The sequence below is a fragment of the Mesoplodon mirus genome, assembly GCF_964341445.2.
Source record: "Mesoplodon mirus genome assembly, chromosome: 1".
Lineage (NCBI taxonomy): Eukaryota > Metazoa > Chordata > Mammalia > Artiodactyla > Ziphiidae > Mesoplodon > Mesoplodon mirus.
In genome coordinates, this window is record NC_138976.1 from 80,683,005 (window position 1) to 80,707,352 (window position 24,348).

The window sequence follows — 24,348 nt, forward strand, 5'->3', positions numbered from 1 at the left end:
CACTCTCAAAAATTGAATTTTCATTTGAGGTGATTAAGAATTTTGTATTTTCTAGATAATAATCTTTGCCTTTCTCCCTTTGAATTCTCCAAATTCTTTCACTGCATCTTTCTTTTGTTTTCTGGGTTTTTGTTTTTTTGTTTTTTTTTGTTTTTAGCTTAGAAAGATTTGCTGGAGAAACTTTATTAAAGCAGATAATTTTTGTCTTGGGGAAGGGAGTAAGATCAGAGGCATTTTTCTAAAAGCTACAACTGTCAAAAGAACTAGCATGAAGAATGGTTAGAGGTATGAGTGAGAAAGAAAGGTTACATTTTTACTTCGTGCAATTTCATATGGCAAATAAAAGGTTTGTTTGAGTTTTCCCAAAGGTCTAGCTAAAGTCAAAATAAGGAAACATCAGTTTTTGCCCCATGATTTTGTTCTCTCACTTGGAAAAAAGTAAAATTTTGTCATTTTTTTCTCAAAAAGGTCTACAAGGAAGAGAGGATAAGCACTATTTAGACTATGGTAAAAAGTATGTTCCATGATATTATGGCATTGCCCTTGTGGGGCAGAAGTAACAAATGCTCAAAAAAATGTTCTAACTTAGCACATCCTGCACAATGTGGGTTGGATTCTGTTGTAAATGAATCTAATGGGACATTAAAATTCTTACCATGCCCGAAACATTTTTATAATGAGCGTGACTGCTACAATGAACCACAAAAACATAAAGTCCATGGTTTGCCTCTTTCATGGCATTTGGCAAGTTCACTACTATCTGCAAAGCAACGAACTTGAAGCTAAAAGAGGACCCAGAAAGACTGATTTTTTGTGTGGCTTCTAAAATCATCTTAGTCACACTTAATTCTTTTATACTCAATCAGAAGTAGTTACTGTACTGGTTTCTGGAGATAGGAATGAATAAGATAGTCTTTGAGGATAGTCAGCAAAAGGGAGAGAGATACATAACAAAGCAAGGAGCACGTGCTATCATAATTATATATCAGGGACAATGGGGGCACAGATGGAAAGTTTTTAAATTCAGGATGCTCCTGAGACTGTGGAGAAAGCCATAGAGGGCATGTGATGGGAGCCACATTATAGTAGGTGTGGCCACGCATGAGCAAACACCTATGGGAATGAAAAGATGCATGGAATAATCAGGAAGTGATGGGGCAGCGATGAAGAAACATTTTGTGGAGAAGGGACCTCTTCCCTCACACCTTATGAACTAGTGTGAGAAATTAAAGAGTGAGGGAAGGAACAAGAGAATGGAAATGACTCTAGAACACACAATAATCATGCCATTTAGTGACTACTCTGTAGGATGCTAAATGTTTTACTACTCATTAGCTTATTCAGTTTTATTTGGTACAACTCAATAAAGTAGATATTATTATTCCCATTTTACATATGAAGAAACTCAAGTTTAGCAAGGATACTTAACTTTTGGAAGACATACTGCTAGGAGGGGTAGACTTAGAATTTAAACCTAGATGTTTCCTAGTCTTCTCATATCAAAGTTTTTTGGGGGAGGGGGCAGGTAAAGTACCCCTAAAGTGCTGTAGGGGTTCAGGGATGAGCCAAGATAAACAGGCAGTGATGCAGATATGGCATCGTGGAACAGTAGCCTCTGGCTCAGACAAACTAGAGAAGTGTGTGGGATCTAGAGCAGAAGCTGTATGTGGTATCCCTGTTGGGGAAGGTCTACAATGCTAGGCTGAGGAATTTGTACCTTCCTGCTTTACCTCCTCTACTATGATTTCAACCTGTGACTTCATCATTTTTTAATTTATTGCTATGTCTTGACCATTACCAGTTGTTTTGTCCACAGACTCCTGATTGAAGAATTGGTTTTCCCCTACCTCAATTAGGAGTTTGTAGAATGTAAACTTTTTCTATTCTATGTCTATAAAAAACAAGAAAAAATTATATATTGATTTATCTAGTTTAAAAATGATCAAGAAAAATAAAATTTGATTTTCTATTGTTTTAGTTCTCTATGTAAACTTTTCTTTATATTGGAGTGGCTAATTAGGAGTATAAAATAATCAAATTAGCCTTTCCACACTATCTGGAATGTTCTTCCTGTTTCTCCGGAAAGTTAAAAAAGTAACCATTTTCAACACCCAGAGCATTTAGAGAGCATTTAGCATCCCTCCTCTCCCCCATTCCTCTCCTCTGAAGTGCCCACGGCTGGGGTCCTGTTCTTTAATCTTCTGGATAGCCAAGCTGGAGCTACTGAGGCAGAAAAGTTAGGTTGGATCCGGGAAGCTGAGCTGCTGACTCCTTTTCAGAATGTTCAGGGAAGAGAGAGCCCCAAATAAGGAGCTAAGGGTGAGGCTCTGCTCTTTGATTTCCCTAATCTACAGGATAAAATTACAATTCATTCATACAAATCACTGTGGCCTAATTTATATTTTTTATCATAAACCTTACTAATCATACGACAAGGTCTAATCAGCCATATTTCTTGTCAGAGAAAGTAATAACATACTAAAAACAGTTTACTCCAGTCCTTTCTGCTTTTGTAATAGGTATTTCGTTTCATCTCAACGACATCTGGTTATGTTCTATAAACATGTGTGAAGGCTAGAATAAGGAACAAATCATTAAAAGAACTTTTGTTTTAAGGAAATGTCAGCTTAAAAACAGTAACATAAAACATGCTTCCGACTGCTTCACTACTGGCCTGAGTAAATGATGTTACCTGTGTTGATCCTGTGAAGGCCACTTTGTCTACATCCATGTGAGAAGAAATGGCCGCCCCTGCAGTAGGCCCGTAACCAGGGACAATATTCACTACTCCAGGAGGAAACCCTGCCTAAAAGATAATAAGTAAAATAGTTAGAACAGAACTGATCATTTAATTCTACAGAAAAAAGAGGAGAGTATGGGATCAAAGCTGCCTCTTTATGCTAATCTTATGAGTTTCTCTACAAAGAAAGATTCATATAGGTGGTTTTATTATTATTATTCTTATTTCATTGTTTAGCCCACTTAAAATAACCTCAAGGGTTGCATTATTGAGGGACTATTTCTCCTTAGAGTAAGTTCATCTTTGACTTTCATGGATCATCGCTCCAATGATGGCTGTCTCAAATTTTATAATAGTAACTAAAAAAGATAGTGTGTGTAAAAGTGGTTGGTAAATTACTCACAAAGAAGGAAAACAATGTGTTTATTATCCATTCAGCAAAAATAAGAAGCTAAAGGGATCTTAACATTTTTAGTTTCTACCTGTTGATTGATCAGGGCATACCAGCTAGGTTGCAAATTCCTATCAGCATTATTTAATCAGAAAAATGTTATGTTAAAAATGGTCATCCCATTCATGATCAAGCTTCACAGATTGATTTCAATCTCAATTAAAGAATTATCAAGTATAGAGCAGTGTGGCAACTGAAACAACACAATGAAATTTCATGTTATTTGCATCAAAATGTCTCATTTTGACATCTCTTTTGCCTACTTTTAATTTGAAGTTAAGAATATTTTTAAGATATGGATTCAGATTTCCTGAATTTTAAATTTATAGGGACTAAAGCTTATTTTTAAAATATTGGTATGATATAAAGGACAATAACTTGTTTGCAAGAAAAAATATATTAAAACAATCTAGATAGTTGATGAAAATGAATGTTATGTGCTCTTTTGTCAGTTTTTGAGCAGGAAGGTAAATGCAGAGGAAACCGTAATAGAAAAGAGAATATAAAGGTATTCCCTCATGGGTGAATGAGTTTAGAAATAATGTAGCCCAATGCTACAAGCAAGCATATTAGCTCAGAAGCCTCCAACCTTCAGATAGACTAGTTTAAACAAATTTGTAGAATTTCCAGGCTGTTGGTTGCAGTTATATACCAACTTACAGTTCAACATTTGAAAGAAAATCATAGCAATTTCAACATGAACTTGCATTCATGGGTGTTGGGCAAAAGAAATTTAAAAAGTGATCATAAGGTGGCAGTTGGACATGAAGCTTTTGGTCTGGCTTCCTGTCCTCCTTTGGGCAGAGGTTCATTTGGGTTGACTGCCAAAAGTCCCTGCCAGCAGCTATGCTTAATACGTCCCCACTGGACAGGAGTCATTGGCAGATAATGTAGTTTACAGTAGCAACAGATGAAGTCTTCCTACTGTAAATCAGGACTCCTGAGTTCTTGCACATACTTTTTTTTTTTTTTAAGATATTTGAAATACAACTTTATTCTGATTCTAAACGAAAAGAAATGGGAATGACAGTAACAAACAAGATTCCACCTCTCAATATCGTCATGTGACTGTAGCAGTCTTATATTTGAAACTCAAGGAGGAAACAGCTGTGTTCCAAAACAGCTAAATATGCAGGTCCAAAAAATAAAGTTTTTTTTTAAGTGCCACATTCACTCCAAAGCCCATCCATCTCCTTCAGCATCCAAAGATTAAACATATTTTGATTTAGGAAACGTACCTCTTTTATTAAAGATGCCATGTGAAGAGCAGTCAGAGGGGTTTGCTCTGCTGGTTTCACAACCACTGTGTTTCCACAGCTGAGGGCAGGCCCTATCTTCCAAATGAGCATGACCAATGGGAAATTCCACTAGAAAGCAATATATAACAATAGATTCTTTGTATTGCTGAAAGCCACATTTGCTAATCTGACTTCCACATTATACACTCCCTGTAGATGTTAAACAAGAATTGTAATAGTTTTGTTTAGTCATCTGGTATATTCTAATTAAGTTCATTGCTCAAAGCAACTCATAAATGCTAAAAAAAAAAACCCTCCAAACAAACTAGATACAGGAAGAGAGCAGGAGAAAGTCATAAAATTTTATCAAGTGCTATTATTTTGAGTTATTTTTCTACCAGGAGAAAAAATCACTGCATGGTTTAGAAATCAAGCCTTACTATTAAATATATTGTAAGTTACCTGTAAGGGTTTAAAAAGTGTAATTATTCCTCCCTCCCTATAGGTCTTTAAATGTAACCATTTACCCAATAATAATATTTAGTAGTATTTAATTCCAAGACAAATATCTTGCTAAAGACAAAGAAGTCTAGGGTCTGGAGGCTGACAGCTTGGTTCACATCTCAGCTCAATCACTGAGCAGCCGTGTGAATTCAGACAAGTTATGTGCACTTTGTGTATGATTTCATCATCTGTAAGTGCTGAAAACAGTCCTCTCTACTTCAGAAGGTTGTCCTGAGGATTCATAGAGAAAGTGGGCCAAATGTTTAATGCAGTGAATTGTTCATCACAGGCATACAGTAAATATTAACAATTCTTAGTATTCAGGATTATGTAGTTTTTATGGGTTTTATTGGGATTTTTGAACTAATGAGCAATTTCATTCAAAATGTTAATATGTGTACATTTCAATCTCATTGGGGCAGAAGATAAGTCATTGCCACTTCCTCATCTAAGAACATCAGGACATTTTGTCATCTTTTTGTTTGGCCTTTTTGGCCTTTCTGAATATGTCAGTCAAAGTGAAATCATTGATAGTCTCCTGTTTGTTGGGCATAAAAGGAAATCTTCATGGTTCTGCTTAAAATGGTACTTTCTCTAAGAGGAATGTGGAGTATCAAAGCCTCTTATCTGAAGGTAGGATATATTCCATACTGTGCTCCAAATGCCTCTGGCACAGTTTCTTCCATTTAGTTAAGAAATTTCATTCAATTTGAACACTCTGGTTGCTACTATTCTCTATGTTGAGAAGTCCCATTGAGGATATGTTGATAGAAAGTGTTGGGGAGTGGTTGGCCATACTATACTTCACTGAAATGGTTGGCGTCTTGCACGATGACCACTTTGCTATGTACATGTAAAGCATGGGTCTTAAACAGAGTGCACAATACATCTTTTTAAAAACAAACCATAGAGTAAAAGGTTAAGGTTTGGTGATGCTGTATATGGAAACACCCTAAAGAGATATGCCAGAATTTAGGGCTTCCCTGGTGGCGCAGTGGTTGAGAGTCCTCCTGCCATTGCAGGGGACACGGGTTTGTGCCCCGGTCTGGGAAGATCCCACATGCCGCGGAGCGGCTGGGCCCGTGAGCCATGGCCACTGAGCCTGCGTGTCCGGAGCCTGTGCTCCACAGTGGGAGAGGCCACAACAGCGAGAGGCCTGCGTACCGCAAAAAACAAACAAACAAACAAACAAAAAACCTCTAAGAGATATGCCAGAGTATAGATAGGTTTCCAGACTACTAGTTCGTATCCAAAGGGTACAGCCACAGAGAGACCCAAGTTCAACAGTTACTATATTTGCTCCCATTTAGCAAATATCTAAGCATTCATTTGTGCCCAAGAAATCTTCATTAACAAATGAAATAGAATTAGAACTCACTTTTTTTTGACTGAAAATTATATGAGAGCAACTTACAGGAATGATTTGGCCACACACACCAATAGGCTCATTTCTTGTATAAGTAAAAAAGTTTCCATCTGAAAAATAAAACACACAATCATTTCTAGACAAATGTGCTTGATATTCATAGAATGGTGGTTTGGGGCTGATGTGAGAGGAAGGTATAGACAATAATTTAAAAAAAAGAAAGAGAGAACATATCTCTGCCTATTTAAAAAATGAAAAACTGAGCCCTCAAATAGTAATTTGAAATGAGAGGAACCATAAAACTGAGTTAGGTCAAAGCAAAGATGCACAATTGGAAAAGATCTGAACAGTATTTATTCTATCTCTGATCCTATAGGAGGGCTACTTTCTAAATCATACTTCTTCTCAGTTTCCTTTCTTTCATGATAAAGGAAATAAAAGGTGTGTAACTAAGAAAGAAACTTAAGAGTTCTGTTTCTGACAGCTCTGAGTTCTACCAGTAATTTTTAAAGTGCATAATATAATTTAAAACATAGTAAAATTAAAATATAGTAGAATTAAAAAATATCTCCCTGTGAGTGATAAGCCTTTCCTACTGGCTTGTTCTAAAACGTCCTCTTCTTTTTGCCTACCAAACTCTTAATCTATGAAAAAAATATGCCAGAAGTAAAGGACATTTCCATCTGGATTTGATTGATTCATATGCCTCAAAGTTTGATGTGGTCATCCTGAGGTTGCACTGTGCTTTGTGTTCATTCTAGTTCCTACAAAAGCTTCCTGGCTATCATAGCAAGAAGGCTACTTATCAAGATCTATTTGTACTTTAAATGGTTTCTCCCATTTTATCAAAGGGTAAAGTAAAATTTTCTGAAATAACCACAGTTCTTGGTCCCATCGTGGTCTCACTCTCCCCTTTCCACTTCCTGGCTCTCACTTCTAACCAGCGGGATGCTCCAGTTAGACTGGAAATGCACTTCAGGGCCAGTCCTGGAGGGTGTTGTATTTCCGTAGTCAATACGTTTATATGAATTAAATTCTACTTGTAATGTTTTCCAACTCGATGCCTTTTCATATTCCTATCCCATTATGTGCATACTCTATTAAAATACTAAAATGCATACACATTCACTCACACAAATTCTTAAGCTATAAACACAGACCCATCTTTCTTTGAAACTATTTGAAACAAATCAATGTGAATTAGTTTGTTTAATTAGTCTGCTCTAACTATACTGAGTTAGATGAGGCACAGATGACCATAGCTGACTCATACTGGAACGTACAAAGAGGCTTAAATAATTACATTATAGAAAGGGTATAAATGTCACCATTGGAATAAAACCCAAATAAATAATTTTAGAGGCCAGCTCTGAAAAGTTTGAGTCCTTAGAGAGACAACTGCTTAAATCAGTAATTGTGGGCATACGAATGTTCTTACTTTAATATTTTCTAAAGTATCTATAGTGTTCTGCATATTTATGTTGAAACAATTTTAAAACCGATATGATGAATGTTAGCAGAACGTCCAGGTTCAGAACTGCATTGTCTCAAAGTCAAGAAGAAAATAATTCTGCCCTACTTGGTTGACATCTTTAAAAGGGAGAGTTTGGAATTTTTCATCTCTACAATAATCTCCTCACCCCTACCGTCACCCACGGTGGTTTCCCAAAGCTACTTACCAATGGGTATCGTGCGGCCCTGGATCTTGTCAGCCCAGCCTGCACAGTAGCGTAATGTTTTTATACAGCCTCCTAAATCCATCAGATATGCATTGGAAAATAGTTTTCCACCATTCATTGACTCCATTGTCTGAAAAAGAGATCACACCCCAAATCTAAACTTCCACAGAAATTTTAGATTAAAAAAAGTCAATATTTTGAGTAATCGTGTGCTAGAGAATTTTGAAACTACTAGAAGAAATACTGTAAGCAATCTTTTGTAACCTCCTCTTTTTAAAAAGGAGACTAAAAAAAGAGTTAAAAGGACTTGCTTAAGATCATACTTGCTTAAGGACATAGCAAGATCTGGGTAGAAAAGGTAGTGAGATTCTGGTTTCTAAACCCTAGTGCCCTTCTATCTCATTCTGAACGTCCCCCAGTGAACCAACTTTCTAAGAATTGGTCACAATTTGATATACACACAGCTTGTGAGAGTGGCACTTAGTCTCCTTAGTCAGATTAGAGTTCCAACAAGATTTCACTTATTGTATTATACAACTGTGGGTGACAATTTACTGTCAGTGACCATTAATAATGCCTCAATAATCATTTTTAATTTTTACATCCCATCTGGATATTCACACAAACATGGATTTTTTTTTTAATCCATGAGTTTTCTTCAACAAAATTTTAAATTGTGAAACTCAGTTTTGCCACTAATATCAAAATTATTGTTTGAATGGTCAGGCTGTAAAGTTCAACATTTTCTAGTCTAGTGCCCTAATGGTTTTAAGATGACCTATCTTTTCTTTTCCTCCTTTTCTTAAGCAGAACTGTAAAGACTTTGGGGTGTAATGTTCTGCTGGGGCAGGAGTGTACAGGTGATAAACTCTTAAATCAGTTCCTTATCTGTTGTACAGTCTTCTCTCTCTGCATTATATTGTATGCTACCTCAAAACTTAATCAAACATGATTTTTTTTTTTTTTTTTTTTTTGTGGTACGTGGGCCTCTCACTGTTGTGGCCTCTCCCGTTGCGGAGCACAGGCTCCGGATGTGCAGGCTCAGCGGCCATGGCTCACGGGCCCAGCCGCTCCGTGGCATGTGGGATCTTCCCGGACCGGGGCACGAACCCGTGTCCCCTGCAACGGCAGGCGGACTGTCAACCACTGCTCCACCAGGGAAGCCCTCAAACATGATTTTTGTATGCTTACTCTTTTTTCCCCCCTTATGATCTTATGCTGACAGAGGCAGTCAACATTCTGTAATTCACAGATCGGATAAATTAGGGAAGGCAAGTTTTAACAAATTCTGATTTCTTCCTGCGGGATGTTTTGGTTACTCTTGTTGTATTGTGTATAACTTCTAATTCCATATTTTTACATAGTTTGAATTATGCTGAATCTTTGATTGGATAATAAATGGCCCTTTGATTAACTATAATTGCTAATGTTGATTTTAAAAAACATAAGCCTTTTTGTTGCCGCCAGTTAAGATTCTAAAGGTAGTAAAAACTTACTCTGAAATCTGATGTTGCTGTTGCTTTGTGTTAAATTGGCTTCTCTAGGAAAAAACAAGGAAACACCTCACCCACCCATTTTACATGCTGATTCATGTAACTGCTGAAATGTGTTTTAAAAAGCAGTATACATAAAAATAACATTTTTATAAACACATGAATGGATTTTCCTTTATTATTTGCTTTTTCACCTATAAAAAGAACATACTTTATTCAAGACCATTGTGAACATGTACATTTCAGGAAAGGAAAAAGTGGCCATTTTATTAACTGTCTTTTGTGGGCTAGATTATGGAGAAATAAGGTTTATTTTATTTTTTTTTTTTTTTTATTTTTTTTTTTTCTTTTTGCGGCATGCGGGCCTCTCACTGTTGTGGCCCCTCCCGTTGCGGAGCACAGGCTCCGGACGCGCAGGCCCAGCGGCCATGGCTCACGGGCCCAGCCGCTCCGCGGCACATGGGATCCTCCCAGACCGGGGCACGAACCCGTATCCCCTGCATCGGCAGGCGGACTCTCAACCACTGCGCCACCAGGGAGGCCCTAAGGTTTATTTTAAAGAAATATCCTGGGCACCTTTAACAAACTCCATGAGATTTTTTCACTCAAGGAGTTCAGTGGTCAAGTTCAAGAAAGCCGGTATATTATTCTAGGATCTTCATGCTGCATGTGACCTTATTTTATAAAGGCTCAGAAATTCTACAGTAAAGGAAAGAAACTTGTTTAATTTAATTCAGGGTCTGCCCTGGTGGCCCAGTGGTTAAGACTCCATGCTCCCAATGCAGGGGGCCTGGTTTTGATCCCTGGTCAGGGAACTAGATCCCATATGCATGCCACAACTAAGGAGCCCGCCTGCCACAACTAAGACCCAGTGCAACTAACTAACTAACTAAATAAATAAATAAAGCAAAAAAACCCAGTGTTTAGACTGTAGACTGTATTCTGGGAGTAGACATTAACATCATCTAAAACCAGAGTGCAGATTACTTACTATCTGAGAATAAGCTCAGTGGTACCATTCATATACAAGAGCTGGTAGAAGTCTTTTTGTTTTATCTGTAGAGAGTATATAGTGAACACTAAAATCAAAACAACTCACCAATCCAAACAATGAACGCTTTCTAGAGATTTTGAGTTCTGCGTAGTTCGGTTAATACTCACTGCCAGGAGCAGACGATCTCTTTCGATTAAATCAGCCAACTTGTTTATTAGCCGTCCTCTCTCTGAAGCATCCATAGTACGCCATGGAGAGCCAATCTGAAAAGACTGTCTTGCGGCCTTCACTGCTTTGTCAACATCCTCCTGCAAGTCAAAGAATTCAATTCGTGGGCTAAATATATTAGCAAATCCAGTGGCAATAACCCTATAAAATACACTAAAACTCCTTGTAAGCTGTGTCTTCATCAGCCTAATTCCAGCATACTGTACAAACTCAACTACCATATATTGGAATTATACCTGCTGCCTACTCTTTGGAATGATGAGTGCCACACACATAGCACATGCTTGACTTCCTAGAATAGAAATATTATATTTTAATAGTTCCTATCATTGGCGTGCTTACCATTACCATCAGGTAATGTTCTCATTGCTTTACACCTATTTTTCTTTTTCTTTTTTTTTTTTTTTTTGCGGTACGCGGGCCTCTCACTGTTGTGGCCTCTCCCGCTGCGGAGCACAGGCTCCGGACATGCAGGCCCAGCAGCCATGGCTCACGGGCCCAGCTGCTCCATGGCATGTGGGATCTTCCCGGACCGGGGCATGAACCCGTGTACCCTGCATTGGCAGGCAGACTCTCAACCACTGCGCCACCAGGGAAGCCCGCTTTACACCTATTAACTCATTTAATTCTCAATAATTTTATGAGACAGATACGTTCCCCATTTTACAGATGAAGAAACTGAAGCAAAGAGAAAGAGGAGATTTGCCCAAGCTCAGTAGCTGAAAGTGGCTGAACTGTTTTAAAAGGAGCCCAGCTGACTGTAGAGTCTTTGCTCTTCACCACTACATTTTACTGTTTTGGTGATTGGTTTGTCAAGAGTTCCAGGGAAAGCTCAAGATCTAAAATAGTGAATATCTTCTTGGATCTCTGGTGACTTTATGGGCTGTGTACTCTCATGAAGAACCTACTGAAGGGTGAATAAGAACTGTGTTTTGCTGTTGAAGAGTAAACATTATAAACATGTGCTCATTCCTCTTGTTCAGAGGGAAAAAGACACAGGCAGCGGGTCTGGTATAGAGAAAGGGCGGTGTATTACAACCTCTCATTTCCCAACTAGGTACAAAGAGTTCCTTTCAATCCCTAACTAGGTAAAGAAGTCAGTTTCTTATTATTAAGGCACTGCTTAAAATTACATTAATTCAAACAAAAGTCAAATAATTGAGTCATTTCACACTCAGTCTTCTTGCCGTCACTCATGTGTCCTCACTCACATTCTTTTTTCTGAACTGGTTTATTCCTCCTGTTCTTTCCTAGTCTGCCTCAGTTAAATACTTTCCCTGGCCACTCATTCCCATAGATCTTTGTTCAGATCCCATTTGAGCGCCTATAGAATACACCTACTACAAAAATCACTACCTCTTCCATTACTACTTTATTTGTCTTTTTTCCTTCCTCCATCAAATCAGCTGCAAACACTTTAAAGGCATAGATTTTCCCAATCTTCTTTTGCTTATCAGTCTGGTCACTACATGGAGCTACATAAGCTCCACAAATCATGGTACCTCTTAGGCCAGTGGGTTGTCTTTTGTGCAGGAGCCATAGTTTCCTTAAAGAATCTGAAGGGAAAATTGTCCTAAATTTTTTTAAGTTGCTCAAATTAAGCTGAACCCATTCAACGATGATACCTTCCCCTTTGGGAGGCATGGATCTCAGATTAATATTCCCTGCCTTTGATTATATTCAGTCAAGAAGTCCCAAACTGGGGATTCCCTGGTGGTCCAGTGGGTAGGACTCCACACTTCCACTGCAGGGACACGGGTTTGATCCCTGGTCGGAGAACAAAGATCCCACGTAGTGCCACCAAAAAAAAAAAAAAAAAGAAGAAGTCCCAAACTTACAAGTCTGCATATTAAGGTACAAGAAAAGTAAGTTATTTTTACATTATTTATCACCACACTAAGATGATCGTGGGCCAGAGGGATATTTTAGAAGTATAATTTGGTCTGATTAAGTGATAATATTATCACAGTACAGATTACAAGCAAACATTCTTTCACTGTAACCATCTTACACTTGTGTATCTTTTCTTTTTTTTTAATTTTTAAATTTTATTTTATTTATTTTTTTATACAGCAGGTTCTTATTAGTCACTTGTGTATCTTACTGTCTAACTTTTGAGAGAATAGTGATTATGTACAATAAAATACATGTATTCTTACTCTCCCTTCCTGAGAAATATATATACAGTCATATTTTGGGCAGTCAGTTAATCACATTGATTGCTTATATTTGGACATTGTTTTATGCCATAGGTTCTCACCTTTTCCAAATTATATTGGAAGAGCACTGTTGAAAAAAATTAAAAAGCAAACCACAAGAATCTGAAATTGCCAGCATGACCTGTGGATACCACAGCTTATAAAATACATGCTGCTCTGTGTTTAGAAAGGTCTGTGTGACACAGCTTTTGTTTAGATCCTTCTGCTCCATGTTCCATCATCAGCCTTAGCCAAATATGGTTTATCATAGGCATCCTGGCCTCTCAAAGGGATATGGAATAATTGGCTTCGAGACAAGTAACTCTGCCATATGGAAAATATGTTCCTGGAGAATGCTGCTATAAATATAGACGTTTTGTGGTTATATCCTTTGGATCATGCTCCTCCTTTTCTCATATATCTTATCTTGCTGGCACAGAAATAGAATAATGGTAGTTAATATATAAGTCTGGAACAAAACAACCCCGATCTGAATTCTGGTTCCTCACCTATTAGCTATGTAAGCTTTGAAGCATCCATCTATTCATTCATCCATCTATCTAAAGATTTGCTCAACACTCTATTCTGTAGCATTCTTATCATCAGGCTGCTAACGATAAAGTAGTGAAGTAAAGAGACTGGCCTTTTGAAAGTTCCAATTGTGTGGGAGAAACATACAACCAAAGAATCACATCATTATTATAAACCATGAGAAATATTCTGAAGTGAACTATATTGTGATATGACTTCTCTCACCTTTGGTTTTCTTATCTTTAAAATAGGGATAATGTACCTCATGGAGTTGTGTTGAAGATTAAATAAGGTGACACTTGAAACACATTTTCTGTGACAGACATTATGTTAAGTGTTCATTAAATGGTAGTAAGTGCTATTGGAATCAGAGCAGTCAAAACAACCTTAAAATAACTATCAGCAGATGTAGTGTGTTTTAAACCTTCCTTTCAGTTTTCACTGCCCTGTATTATTTTAGGCTGTCATTATCTCGTATTGTTGCTAGCCTTCCTAAGTCCATTTTCTTCTCTCCCCAAACTGTCTTGCCTATTGCTACCAGGCTAATCTTCCTCAAATAATTTGACCTTATCACTTTCCCTTTCCAATATTTGCAAATGCCCCCTTTGCCCACAGTCCTTAGGTCAGGCTTCTCTTTCTGATTTTTTCAAAGCCTAGCATTTTGGGGCCCCACTTCGCCTACTCAAACTTGTGCTCACATTTTTTCTACTCTATCTGACCCAACTACTTCTCACCTTTGCTCCTATAATTCTCCTCGCCTAGAATGTTCTACCAGCACACCCCTTTCCTTTCAAAATCCTACATATTCTTTAAGACCCAGCTCAAATATCACAACCTACCTAAACCCTTGCCAGACTAATCCAGCTTGATAATAGCTACTAGTTAAAAGCTTACTAAGTTCCTGCCACTATGCTAAACCCTTTATAACCCCACAGTTACTGCTGTAGTTAAGCATCACAGACCTCGTTTTATAGGACATGAAATCTAGCAGATAGTAGAACCAAAATTTAGTCCCAAATCTGACTCCAAAATCCAGTTGTATAGCTCTTCAAGGATATCCTGATAATGATCTCATTTGCAATGAATACTCACTGCTATCTCTATTATAAGCTATAATACTTCTTACTATTTGGGTCTACAATAGGCAGGTTATAAATATTTAATAAGTTTATTATGCATCTTATAAACTCATTATGTTACATTGATTTTATATAAGGGTGCTCCTTATATAAATAATTTTCTTACATTGATATTTACAAAATAATTCATATCTTAATTGATTCCATTATATAACAAAGCTTTTACATTAACCAAAACTATTAGGCATAAGTGGATTTTGTAAATTATTATTATTATTATTTTTATTCCAAGACTACTATTTCTTGGATTTTTAACCCAGGACTAGCATTTCCAAGGACATAATTTTTTAACTAACTAGAAAACAATTTGATACCATTAACTCAGATTTTCTACCATCAATAATACTTTTACCTTATAGTGTTTAAAATGTTCCTTTTTTGAAGTAAGGGACCACAAGTTGAAGAGATGAAATTAAGGAAGGACTGAACTCTTCCATCCCTCCCAGACCGTGCATTTCCATATTAAATTTGTTCAGATTTGGAGAAAGCAGTTATCAGACCAGTTTTACACCTGTCATAGGCACTTACTTTAATGGACATTTACTTTTATCCCCACCAATTATTTGTTAGGTCATGCTTTAGTATTAAAAGCAGTTTTCAGGATTAGTCAATATAGCCCAAAAGAGCCACTGAAGTGAAAAGAAAACAGTTCCCACCCCCATCTGTGCTTTTCTTTGTAACCTGCATTTGTTCTTGCCCTTCCTCCTTTCTTTATAGTACCATTGAAAGGCGGTATGTAGCCCATTGTTAGCTCCATTCTACTCATCAATTAAATCCTTAAAACCTCTTGGCTCATTATCTAAAGAGTCAGTTCCAGAATATTAGGTTTACTGTGACCATGTAATTTACTAGATTTGTACCTTTCACTAAGCAACGTTGGAAGTTACTATACATTTGTCAGCAAAATTGTGAGAACAGCAATAATTCTTTTAAAGCAAATGCTGGTAGATCATTTCATAAAAGAATATGACGACAAGAGCACTGGATCTTAAGCAAACAGTTGCTTGCTATGGGCAGTTTATACCATAAACAATCTAACTTGAGAGATCAAGTATCCAGCCAACTCCATTAGTATGGTGACCTGATTTGAAGCTTTGCTGGACTTTAATGAATGTTTTTAAACCACATTTGCACAGACAGTTCTGCCCTACTATGAGCAGGAATAATTGTCAATAAGCAGAGAACAAATAGATATCAAATATTTCTAAAGCTTCAGGTGTGATCATCAGCTTTCCCTCACTACACTTTAGGAAGAGGGTAAATCTCACCAATGATACCAAGAAAAGTCTTCAGATTGCCTGACAAGATTTCACCTGGAATTCCAGGCACAGATTTGTTTTACTGAGGAAACTAATCTCAGAAGCTAGTGGCAAAGCAAGATGTCCAAGGCCCAAGAGGTAAAGCGGCAAGAATTGTTTTTTTCTTTCGTTAATGCAAACTGCACACAGTTCTGCAGTCTCCCTCCTGAGTGGCGTTTATACCTCTGGAGAGAAAGTGTAGGCAGCTGTCAGGGGCTCAACTCTGCCCTCATCTTGTCCTTTATTGCTTTTCCCACCTCTTCAGGGTTGTCAGAGCCACTCAAGCAACTAGAAGGACATTTGAGGTCACGTAATGCTGGGTAGACCTCTGGAAGTCTCTGATAAAAACTGTTCTTCTTTATTGAATGTGAAGAATCAATTTTTCTCTTATTTCTGGGAATGGCTAATAGGACCCAGCGTTCTGGGTTTCTTAGAGCACATTGCTAGGGATCATCAGTATTTTTCTGCCTAAGTTTGGTCTTGTGCCATTTCATAGAGATGCAGAGTGATTATCATAGCACAGTTTCCAATCATCAACTTTCTTACCTGTCAAAACCCATGCTTCCTATTAAATGCTAACACCTGAGAGGAGATACAACTTACGGTTTAATACATTAGTTCAGTGGTTCTCAGAGTGTATTCCCCTACCCTCACCCCAAACAGCAGCATCAGCATCAGCTAAGAATTTGTCAGAAACGCAAATTCTCAGGTCTCACTCTAGAATTATTGAAACAAACTCAGGGTGGGTGGGGTCCAGGGATCTATGTTTAACAAGCCTTCCAAGAAGTTCTAAAGCAACCAAAATTTCAAGAATCACTGCTTTAGTCAGTAGTCCTTTTAGTACTAGATTCCTAAGGTAAGGTGTATGAGGTATATGGAAACAAAGCTTGATGAAGGAGAAAATGATTTCATTTATCCATTATCTATAGGGTGTTAGATACCATGGGCATAAAGGTGAGATGTAATGTCAATCTCTACAAGAAGCATATTGTCTCAGACAAATTAACCAATAAGCAGTAAAACACAAGGGTTAGAACATAAGTATAAGTGATGTTCTGTAATGACATAGAAGAGAGCAATTCTACCTGCGAAGGTTAGAGAAGGCTTTAAAAAGTGTAATAATATAAAACGATTGAGGCTACATTATATACCTTGCACTGTTAAAACACTATGTATTTTCTTATTTAAGCTCCCCCAAGTTTTTCCTGTCTCCCTGTTTTGCACAAAAAGGAACAGGAGCTCAAAGAGGGTAAATGCAAATGTGGAACTTCTGTGCCCTTACCACAGATGGTGACTTGAACTAGGTCCCAAGGACTGCACTGTGGCTGTGGCCCAGAGGCAATGATCAACATACAGTGTTTGGGGCATGGTTCTGGGCACCGTAAGGTTGGAACTCTTACATTGATGAGGAAAAATGGAAGCCAGAAACAAAGGTTCCCCCCCACCCCCACTCAAGAGGCAATGAGAAGCCCTTGAAGAATTTATGCACGGGTGAACACTGGTATATAGAAAGTGAAATCTGAAAGCAGGTGACATGTGTCTCCATTCTGTGTTGCCTCTACTTCTCAAGCTGTTGACCCCTCTGTCTAAACTCTGCATCCTTGCCCTTCGAGGCATGGGTCTTATTTCTTCTGATAACACTGCAACCTGAATCCAGGGCCTTTCCTAAATCCCAAAGAGCCCCTCAGGTCTATCACTATTTTCAAAAAGGTTTGCAAGGTGTAATAATACCTTGAGATTAGTTGATTGGGAAGAAGATAGCAAAAGAATGGAGACAGGACAGGAACACATGATTGCTACCATGAACTGAACATAGTGTCGAAAGTAGTCTTATCCTTGGATTTTGCTGACTTCATCTTCCAATAAGTAGTCTTTTCATGCAGCAAAATATTTTACCTCTTTATATCTTACATGACAGAAATGAAAAGCTTGATAACATCTAGACAGCTAAAGACTAGAAAAATCATTTCAAATTAGACCATATGCTTTTTAAGGTATGTGTTCAGATAAAAATTCTGAAGGCTTTTATACTCTTTTCACTCCCTGGCCTATTTAATATCACCCTCTCTTTTATAATAATCACAAGGTAAGGCAGTAGCCCTGCCAGACACAGGCTCTGGGGACAGAAGCACAGCAGCTGAATGCTGATTTCATTATTTATTAGCAATATCTTCTTGAGTAAATTACTCAACCTTTTCATTCTGCTGTTTCATCATCACTTGTTAAAGTGGCTAACAGCAGTACATAGGGTTGCTTTGTGTATTAATTTTTTTTAATTTGTATTAAAAATTATCATTATAAAAGTTAATTTTTGTTAGTATTATTAGCTAGCAAGCAACAACACTTAATTTGTGATTCAATTTAAGTCACTTTAAAATTCAATTTTTAAGGTACTGATCAATATAAATTCAATGATTTTTAATGAAATAACTTGGCAATGTATCATTACAAAAGTCCTATATTAAGATTTTTTAGTTTCCTTTTGCAACTTAAAAAATTTTGTATGAATAAAGGATTTCTCTGCTTTTTAAATGTATGACCACTCACTTCATATGCAGTCTATTTGTACAATAAATACAGACACTATTTCAATTGAAAAGCAAGGAAAATAATATGAAAAGAATCACTACACCCAGAAGCACAAGCACAGGCTTATCATCATTGCATGTACCCATTATGTACCAAGAACATTTCCCCAGATGACCTGGAAACCATGTTTTCATGACATGTCTATTTGAACATGGAAGGAGGTTGGGAGCTCAGAATGGTGGCATAAAATGGAACTAGTGTTATAAAACTTACCTTATCTCCTTCTTCTACCTCGCACAGTTTCTCCTCAGTTGCAGGATTAAAGACCGGAAATTTCTTGCCACTCACTGAACTATGCCATTCATTGTTTATGAAGATCTGTAGAGAAGGAGAAAAGGTAAATAAAAAGGTATTTAAGGGCTTCCCTGGTGGCACAGTGGTTGAGAGTCTGCCTGCTGATGCAGGGGACACGGGTTCGTGCCCCGGTCTGGGAGGATCCCACATGCCACGGAGCGGCTGGGTCTGTGAGCCATGGCTGCTGAGCCTGTGCGTCTGGAGCCTGTGCTCCGCAACGGGAGAGGCCACAGCAGTGAGAGGCCTGCATACCGCAAAAAAAAAAACCACACACAAAAAAACAACAACAAAAAAAGGTATTTAAGGGCAGAGTCAAGATGGCGGTGTGGGAAGACACGGAGTTGGCATCTCCCCACAACTAGGGTGACTCCCAGCGCTGGTGGGGGACTCTGACGCCCAAGGAGACAGGAGGAACCCCAGAGTGAACCGGTAGGATGTAGGGGGACTGAGGGGGGAGGGGAAGTGGAGGCCAGACAGGATTGTTGCCCCTTAGGCCGGGGACATCAGGAGAGGCAGGTGGGAGGGACTCTCTGGGAAGAGCGGGAGAGGAGCGGAGGGAGCTTGCCTGGCCCACTCAGGCACAGGGAGCCTGCTGAGCTCCTAGGTTGATCCCCTGCCCTCCAAAGCCCCCTCCAGGCCATGTGTGTCCTTGGGGGCACAGGAGGGAGGTTTGGGGAGATCAGGAGAGGCAGGCAGGAGGGGCCCTCCCAGACCCCAGACCAGAGGAGCAGTAGAGGAGAGGAGGGCATTTGCCCCACTCACTCGGGCCCAGGAAGCCTGCTGGGCTCCCAGGTGAGGTCCCCTGCCCTCTGAGACCAGGGGTGGGGGCACGCCTGTGCCCCTTCTATTCCTTGAGCCTAAGCCCCACCCTCCCATGCCCCCAGGGCCTTTTCCAGCCCTGTGGGTCCTGAGCATTGGCCCCACCCACCATCCAAACCTCACCCTTGCTTAGGCCCCACCCTCCACAGCCAAGGCCTCCACCCCCTTTTTTTTCTTTTCCCTCCTCCTCTTTTTTACTATTGTGGCACTGATGTACCTTCCAGTTGTTGATTCATCTATATTTTAATTTTTACATTATTTCTAACATATCTGTTAGTTTCCTAGTCTAATTTTATTTTTTACTTTGTTATTTTTGGGTTTTTTTTTTTTTTTTTGCCACCCCACGTGGCTTGAGGGATCTTGGTTCACGGATCCTGGGGTCAGGTGGAAGCTCCTGCAGTGGGAGCTCCAAGTCCAAACCACTGGACTAACAGAGAACCTCAGACCCCAGGAAATATATTCATCAGAGTGAAGTCTCACAGAGGTCCTCATCTCAGCACCAAGACCCAGCTCTACTCAATAGCCTACAAACTCCAGTGTTGGAAGCCTCAGGCCAAACAACCAGTAAAATAGGAACACAATCCCACTCATAAAAAAAAAAAAAAAAAAAAGAGATGGCAAAATAATGTCACAGATGAAGGAGCAAGGTGAAAACCTACAAGACAAATAAAGAGGAAAGAGGCAACCTACCTGAAAAAGAATTCAGAGTAATGATAGTAAAGGTGATTCAGAATCTCGGAAATAGAATGGAAGCATGGATTGAGAAAATAAAAGAAATGTTTAACAAAGATCTAGAAGAATTAAAGAACAAACAAACAGAGATGAACAACACAATACCTGAAATGAAAAATACACTAGAAGGAATCAATAACAGAATAACTGAGGCAGAAGAATGAATAAGTGAGCAGAAAGACAAAATGGTGGAAATAACTGCCAAGGAGCAGAATAAAGAAAAAAGAATGAAAAGAATTGAAGACAATCTCAGAGACCTCTGGGACAACATTAAATGCACCAACATTTGAATTATAGGGGTCCCAGAAGAAGAAGAGAAAAAGAAAGGGTCTGAGAAAATATTTGAAGAGATTATAGTGGAAAAATTCCCTAACATGGGAAAGGAAATAGTCACCCAAGTCCAGGAAGCATGGAGAGTCCCATACAGGATAAACCCTAGGAAAAACACACCAAGACACATATTAATCAAACTAACAAAAATTAAATTCAAAGAAAAAATATTAAAAGCAACAAGGGAAAACCAAAAAATAACATACAAGGGAATCCCCATGAGGTTATCAGCTGATTTTTTCAGTGGAAACTCTGCAGGCCAGAAGGGAGTGGCAGGATATACTTAAAGTGATGAAAGTGAAAAACCTACAACCAAGATTACCCAGCAAGGATGTCATTCAGATTCGATGGAGAAGTTAAAAGCTTTTCAGACAAGCAAAAGCTAAGAGAATTCAGCAACACCAAACCAGCTTTACAACAAATGCTAAAGAAACTTCTCTAAGCAGTAAACACAAGAGAAGAACAAGACCCACAAAAACCCAAAACAAGTAAGAAAATGGTAATAGGAACATACATATCAGTAATAACCTTGAATGTAAATGGATAAATGCTCCAACCAAAAGACACAGGCTCACTGAATGGATACAAAAACAAGACCCATCTATATGCTGTCTACAAGAGACCCACTTCAGACCTAGGGACACATACAGACTGAAAGTGAGGGGATGGAAAAAGATATTCAATGCAAATGGAAATCAAAAGAAAGCTGGAGTAGCAATACTCATATCAGATAAAATAGACTTTAAAATAAAGACTGTTACAAGAGGTAAGGAGGGACACTACATAATGATCAAAGGATCAATCCAAGAAGAAGATATAACAATTATAAATGTTTATGCACCCAACATAGGAGAAATTCAATACATAAAATGCTAACAACCATGAAAGGAGAAATCAACAGTAACACAATAATAGTAGGGGACTTTAACACCCCAATTACACCAGTGGACAGATCATCCAAACAGAAAATAAATAAGGAAACACAAGCTTTAAATGACACAAGACCAGATAGATCTGATATTTATAGAACATTCCACCCAAAAGTGACAGAATACTCTTTCTTCTCAAGTGCACACAAACATCCTCCAGGATACATCACATCTTGGGTCACAAATCAAGCCTCGGAAAATTTAAGAAAATTGAAATTGTATCAAACATCTATTCTGACCACAGTGCTATGAGATTGGAAATCAATTACAGGGAAAAAACCGTAAGAAACAAAAATACATGGAGGCTAAACAGTGTGCTACTAAATAATCAAGAGATCTCTGAAGAAATCAAAGAAGAAACAAAGAAATGCATGGAAACAAATGACAACAAAAACAGGAAGACCCAAAACCTATGGGATGAAGCAAAGGCAGTTCTAAGAGGGAAGTTTACAGCAATTCAATCTCACCTCAAGAAACAAGAAAAATCTCAGTCTAATGCTACATTTAAATCACTAGAGAAAGAAGAAAAAAGAGAACCCAAAGTCAGTAGAAGGAAAGAAATCATAAAGATCAGAGAAATCATAAAGATCAGAGCAGAAATAAATGAAATAGAAACGAAGAAAACAGTAACAAAGATCAATAAAACTAAAAGCTGGTTCTTTGAGAAGATAAACAAAATTGATAAACCCTTAGCCAGACTCATCAAGAAGAAAAGGGAGAGGACGCAAATCACTAAAATTAGAAATGAAAAAGGAGAAATCACAACTGGCACTGCAGAAATACAAAGGCTTATAAGAGACTACTACCTACAATTATATGCCAATAAAATGGAGAACCACAAAGAAATGGACAAATTCTTGGAAAGGTACAATTTTCCAAGACAGAACCAGGAAGAATTAGAAAATATAAACAACCTATCACAAGTAATGAAATTGAGACCATAATTTAAAATCTTCCAACAAACAAAAGTCTAGGACCAGATGGCTTCACAGGCGAATTCTCTCAAACACTTAGAGAAAAGCTAACACCGATCCTTCTCAAACTCTTCCAAACAAATTGCAGAGGGAGAAACACTCCCAAATGCATTCTACAAAGCCACCATCACCCTGATACCAAAACCAGACAAAGATGTCACAAAGAAAGAAAACCGCAGGCCAATATCACTGATGAACATAGATGCAAAAATCCTCAACAAAATACTAGCAAACAGAATCCAAAAACACAGTAAAAGGATCATACACCATGATCAAGTGGGATTTATCCCAGGGATGCACGGATTTGTCAATGTATGCAAATCAGTGTGATACACCATATTAACAAACTGCAGAATAAAAATCATATGATCATCTCAATAGATGCAGAAAAAGCTTTTGACAAAATTCAACACCCATTTATGATAAAAACTCTCCAGATAGTGGGCATAGAGGAAAACTACCTCAACATAATAAAGGCCATATATGACAAACCCACAGCAAGCATCATACTCAATGGTGAAAAACTAAAAGCATTTCCACTAAGATCAGGAATAAGACAGGTATGTCCACTCTTACCACTCTTATTCAACAAGGTTTTGGAAGTCCTAGCCATGGCAATCAGAGAAGAAAAAGAAATAAAAGGAATACAAATTGGAAAAGAAGAAGTAAAGTTTTCACTGTTTGCAGGAGACATGATACTATACATAGAAAATCCTAAAGACGCCACCAGAAAACTACTAGAACTAATGAATGAATTTGGTAAGGTTGTAGGATACAAAATTAATGCACAGAAATCTCTGGCTTTCCTATATACCAGCAACAAAAACTCAGAAATAGAAATTAAGTAAACATTCCCATTTACCATTGCAACAAAAAGAATAAAATACCTAGGAATAAACCTACCTAAGGAGGCAAAAGACTTGTACTCAGAAAACTATAAAACACTGATGAAAGAAATCAAAGATGACATAAACAGATGGAGAAATATACCATGTTCTTGGATTGGAAGAATCAACACTGTGAAAATGTGTATACTACCCAAAGCAATCTACAGATTCAATGCAATCCCTATCAAACTACCAGTGGCATTCTCCACAGAATTAGAACAAAAAATCTTACAATTCGTATGGAAACACAAAAGACCCCGAATAGCCAAAGCAATCTTGAGAAACAAAAACAGAGTTGGAGGAATCAGCCTCCCTGACTTCAAATTATACCACAAAGCTACAGTAATCAGGACAGTATGGTACTGGCACAAAAACAGAAATATAGGTCAATAGTACAGAATAGAATGCCCAGAGATAAACCCACGCACATACAGGCACCTAATTTACAACAAAGGAGGCAAGAACATACAGCGGAGAAAAGACAGCCTCTTCAATAAGTGGTGCTGGGAAAACTGGACAGCTACATGTAAAAGAATGAAATTAGAACACTCCCTAACACCATACACAAAAATAAACTCCAAATGGATTAAAGACGCAAATGTAAAACAGACACTATAAAACTTTTAGAGGAAAACATAGGGAAAACTCTCTTTGACATAAACCACAGCAAGATCTTTTTTGACCCACCTCCTAGAGTGACAGAAAACAAACAAACAAACAACAAATAAAACAAATGGGACTTAAAAGCCTTTGCCCAGCAAAGGAAACCATAAACAAGATGAAAAGACAACCCTCAGAATGGGAGAAAATATTTGCAAATGAATCAACAGACAAAGGATTAATCTCCAAAATACACAAACAGCTCATGGAGCTCAATATCAAAAAGACAAACAACCCAATCCAAAGATGGGTGGAAGACCTAAACAGACATTTGA

General features: G+C 38.1%; 1 protein-coding gene across 1 annotated transcript in view; it reads right to left on the reverse strand.

Moving 5' to 3' along the window:
• Positions 1-24,348, reverse strand: part of ALDH1A1 (aldehyde dehydrogenase 1 family member A1) — a 55,134-nt gene that overhangs the window by 17,385 nt on the left and 13,401 nt on the right. Inside the window, exons 2-7 of the mRNA XM_082629249.1 lie at positions 18,662-18,766; positions 10,633-10,773; positions 7,979-8,108; positions 6,348-6,409; positions 4,430-4,558; positions 2,693-2,806 (exon numbers count right to left, since the gene is read on the reverse strand). Of these exons, the coding sequence (XP_082485375.1) occupies positions 2,693-2,806; positions 4,430-4,558; positions 6,348-6,409; positions 7,979-8,108; positions 10,633-10,773; positions 18,662-18,766 (681 nt within the window). The remainder of the gene's footprint in view (positions 1-2,692; positions 2,807-4,429; positions 4,559-6,347; positions 6,410-7,978; positions 8,109-10,632; positions 10,774-18,661; positions 18,767-24,348) is intronic.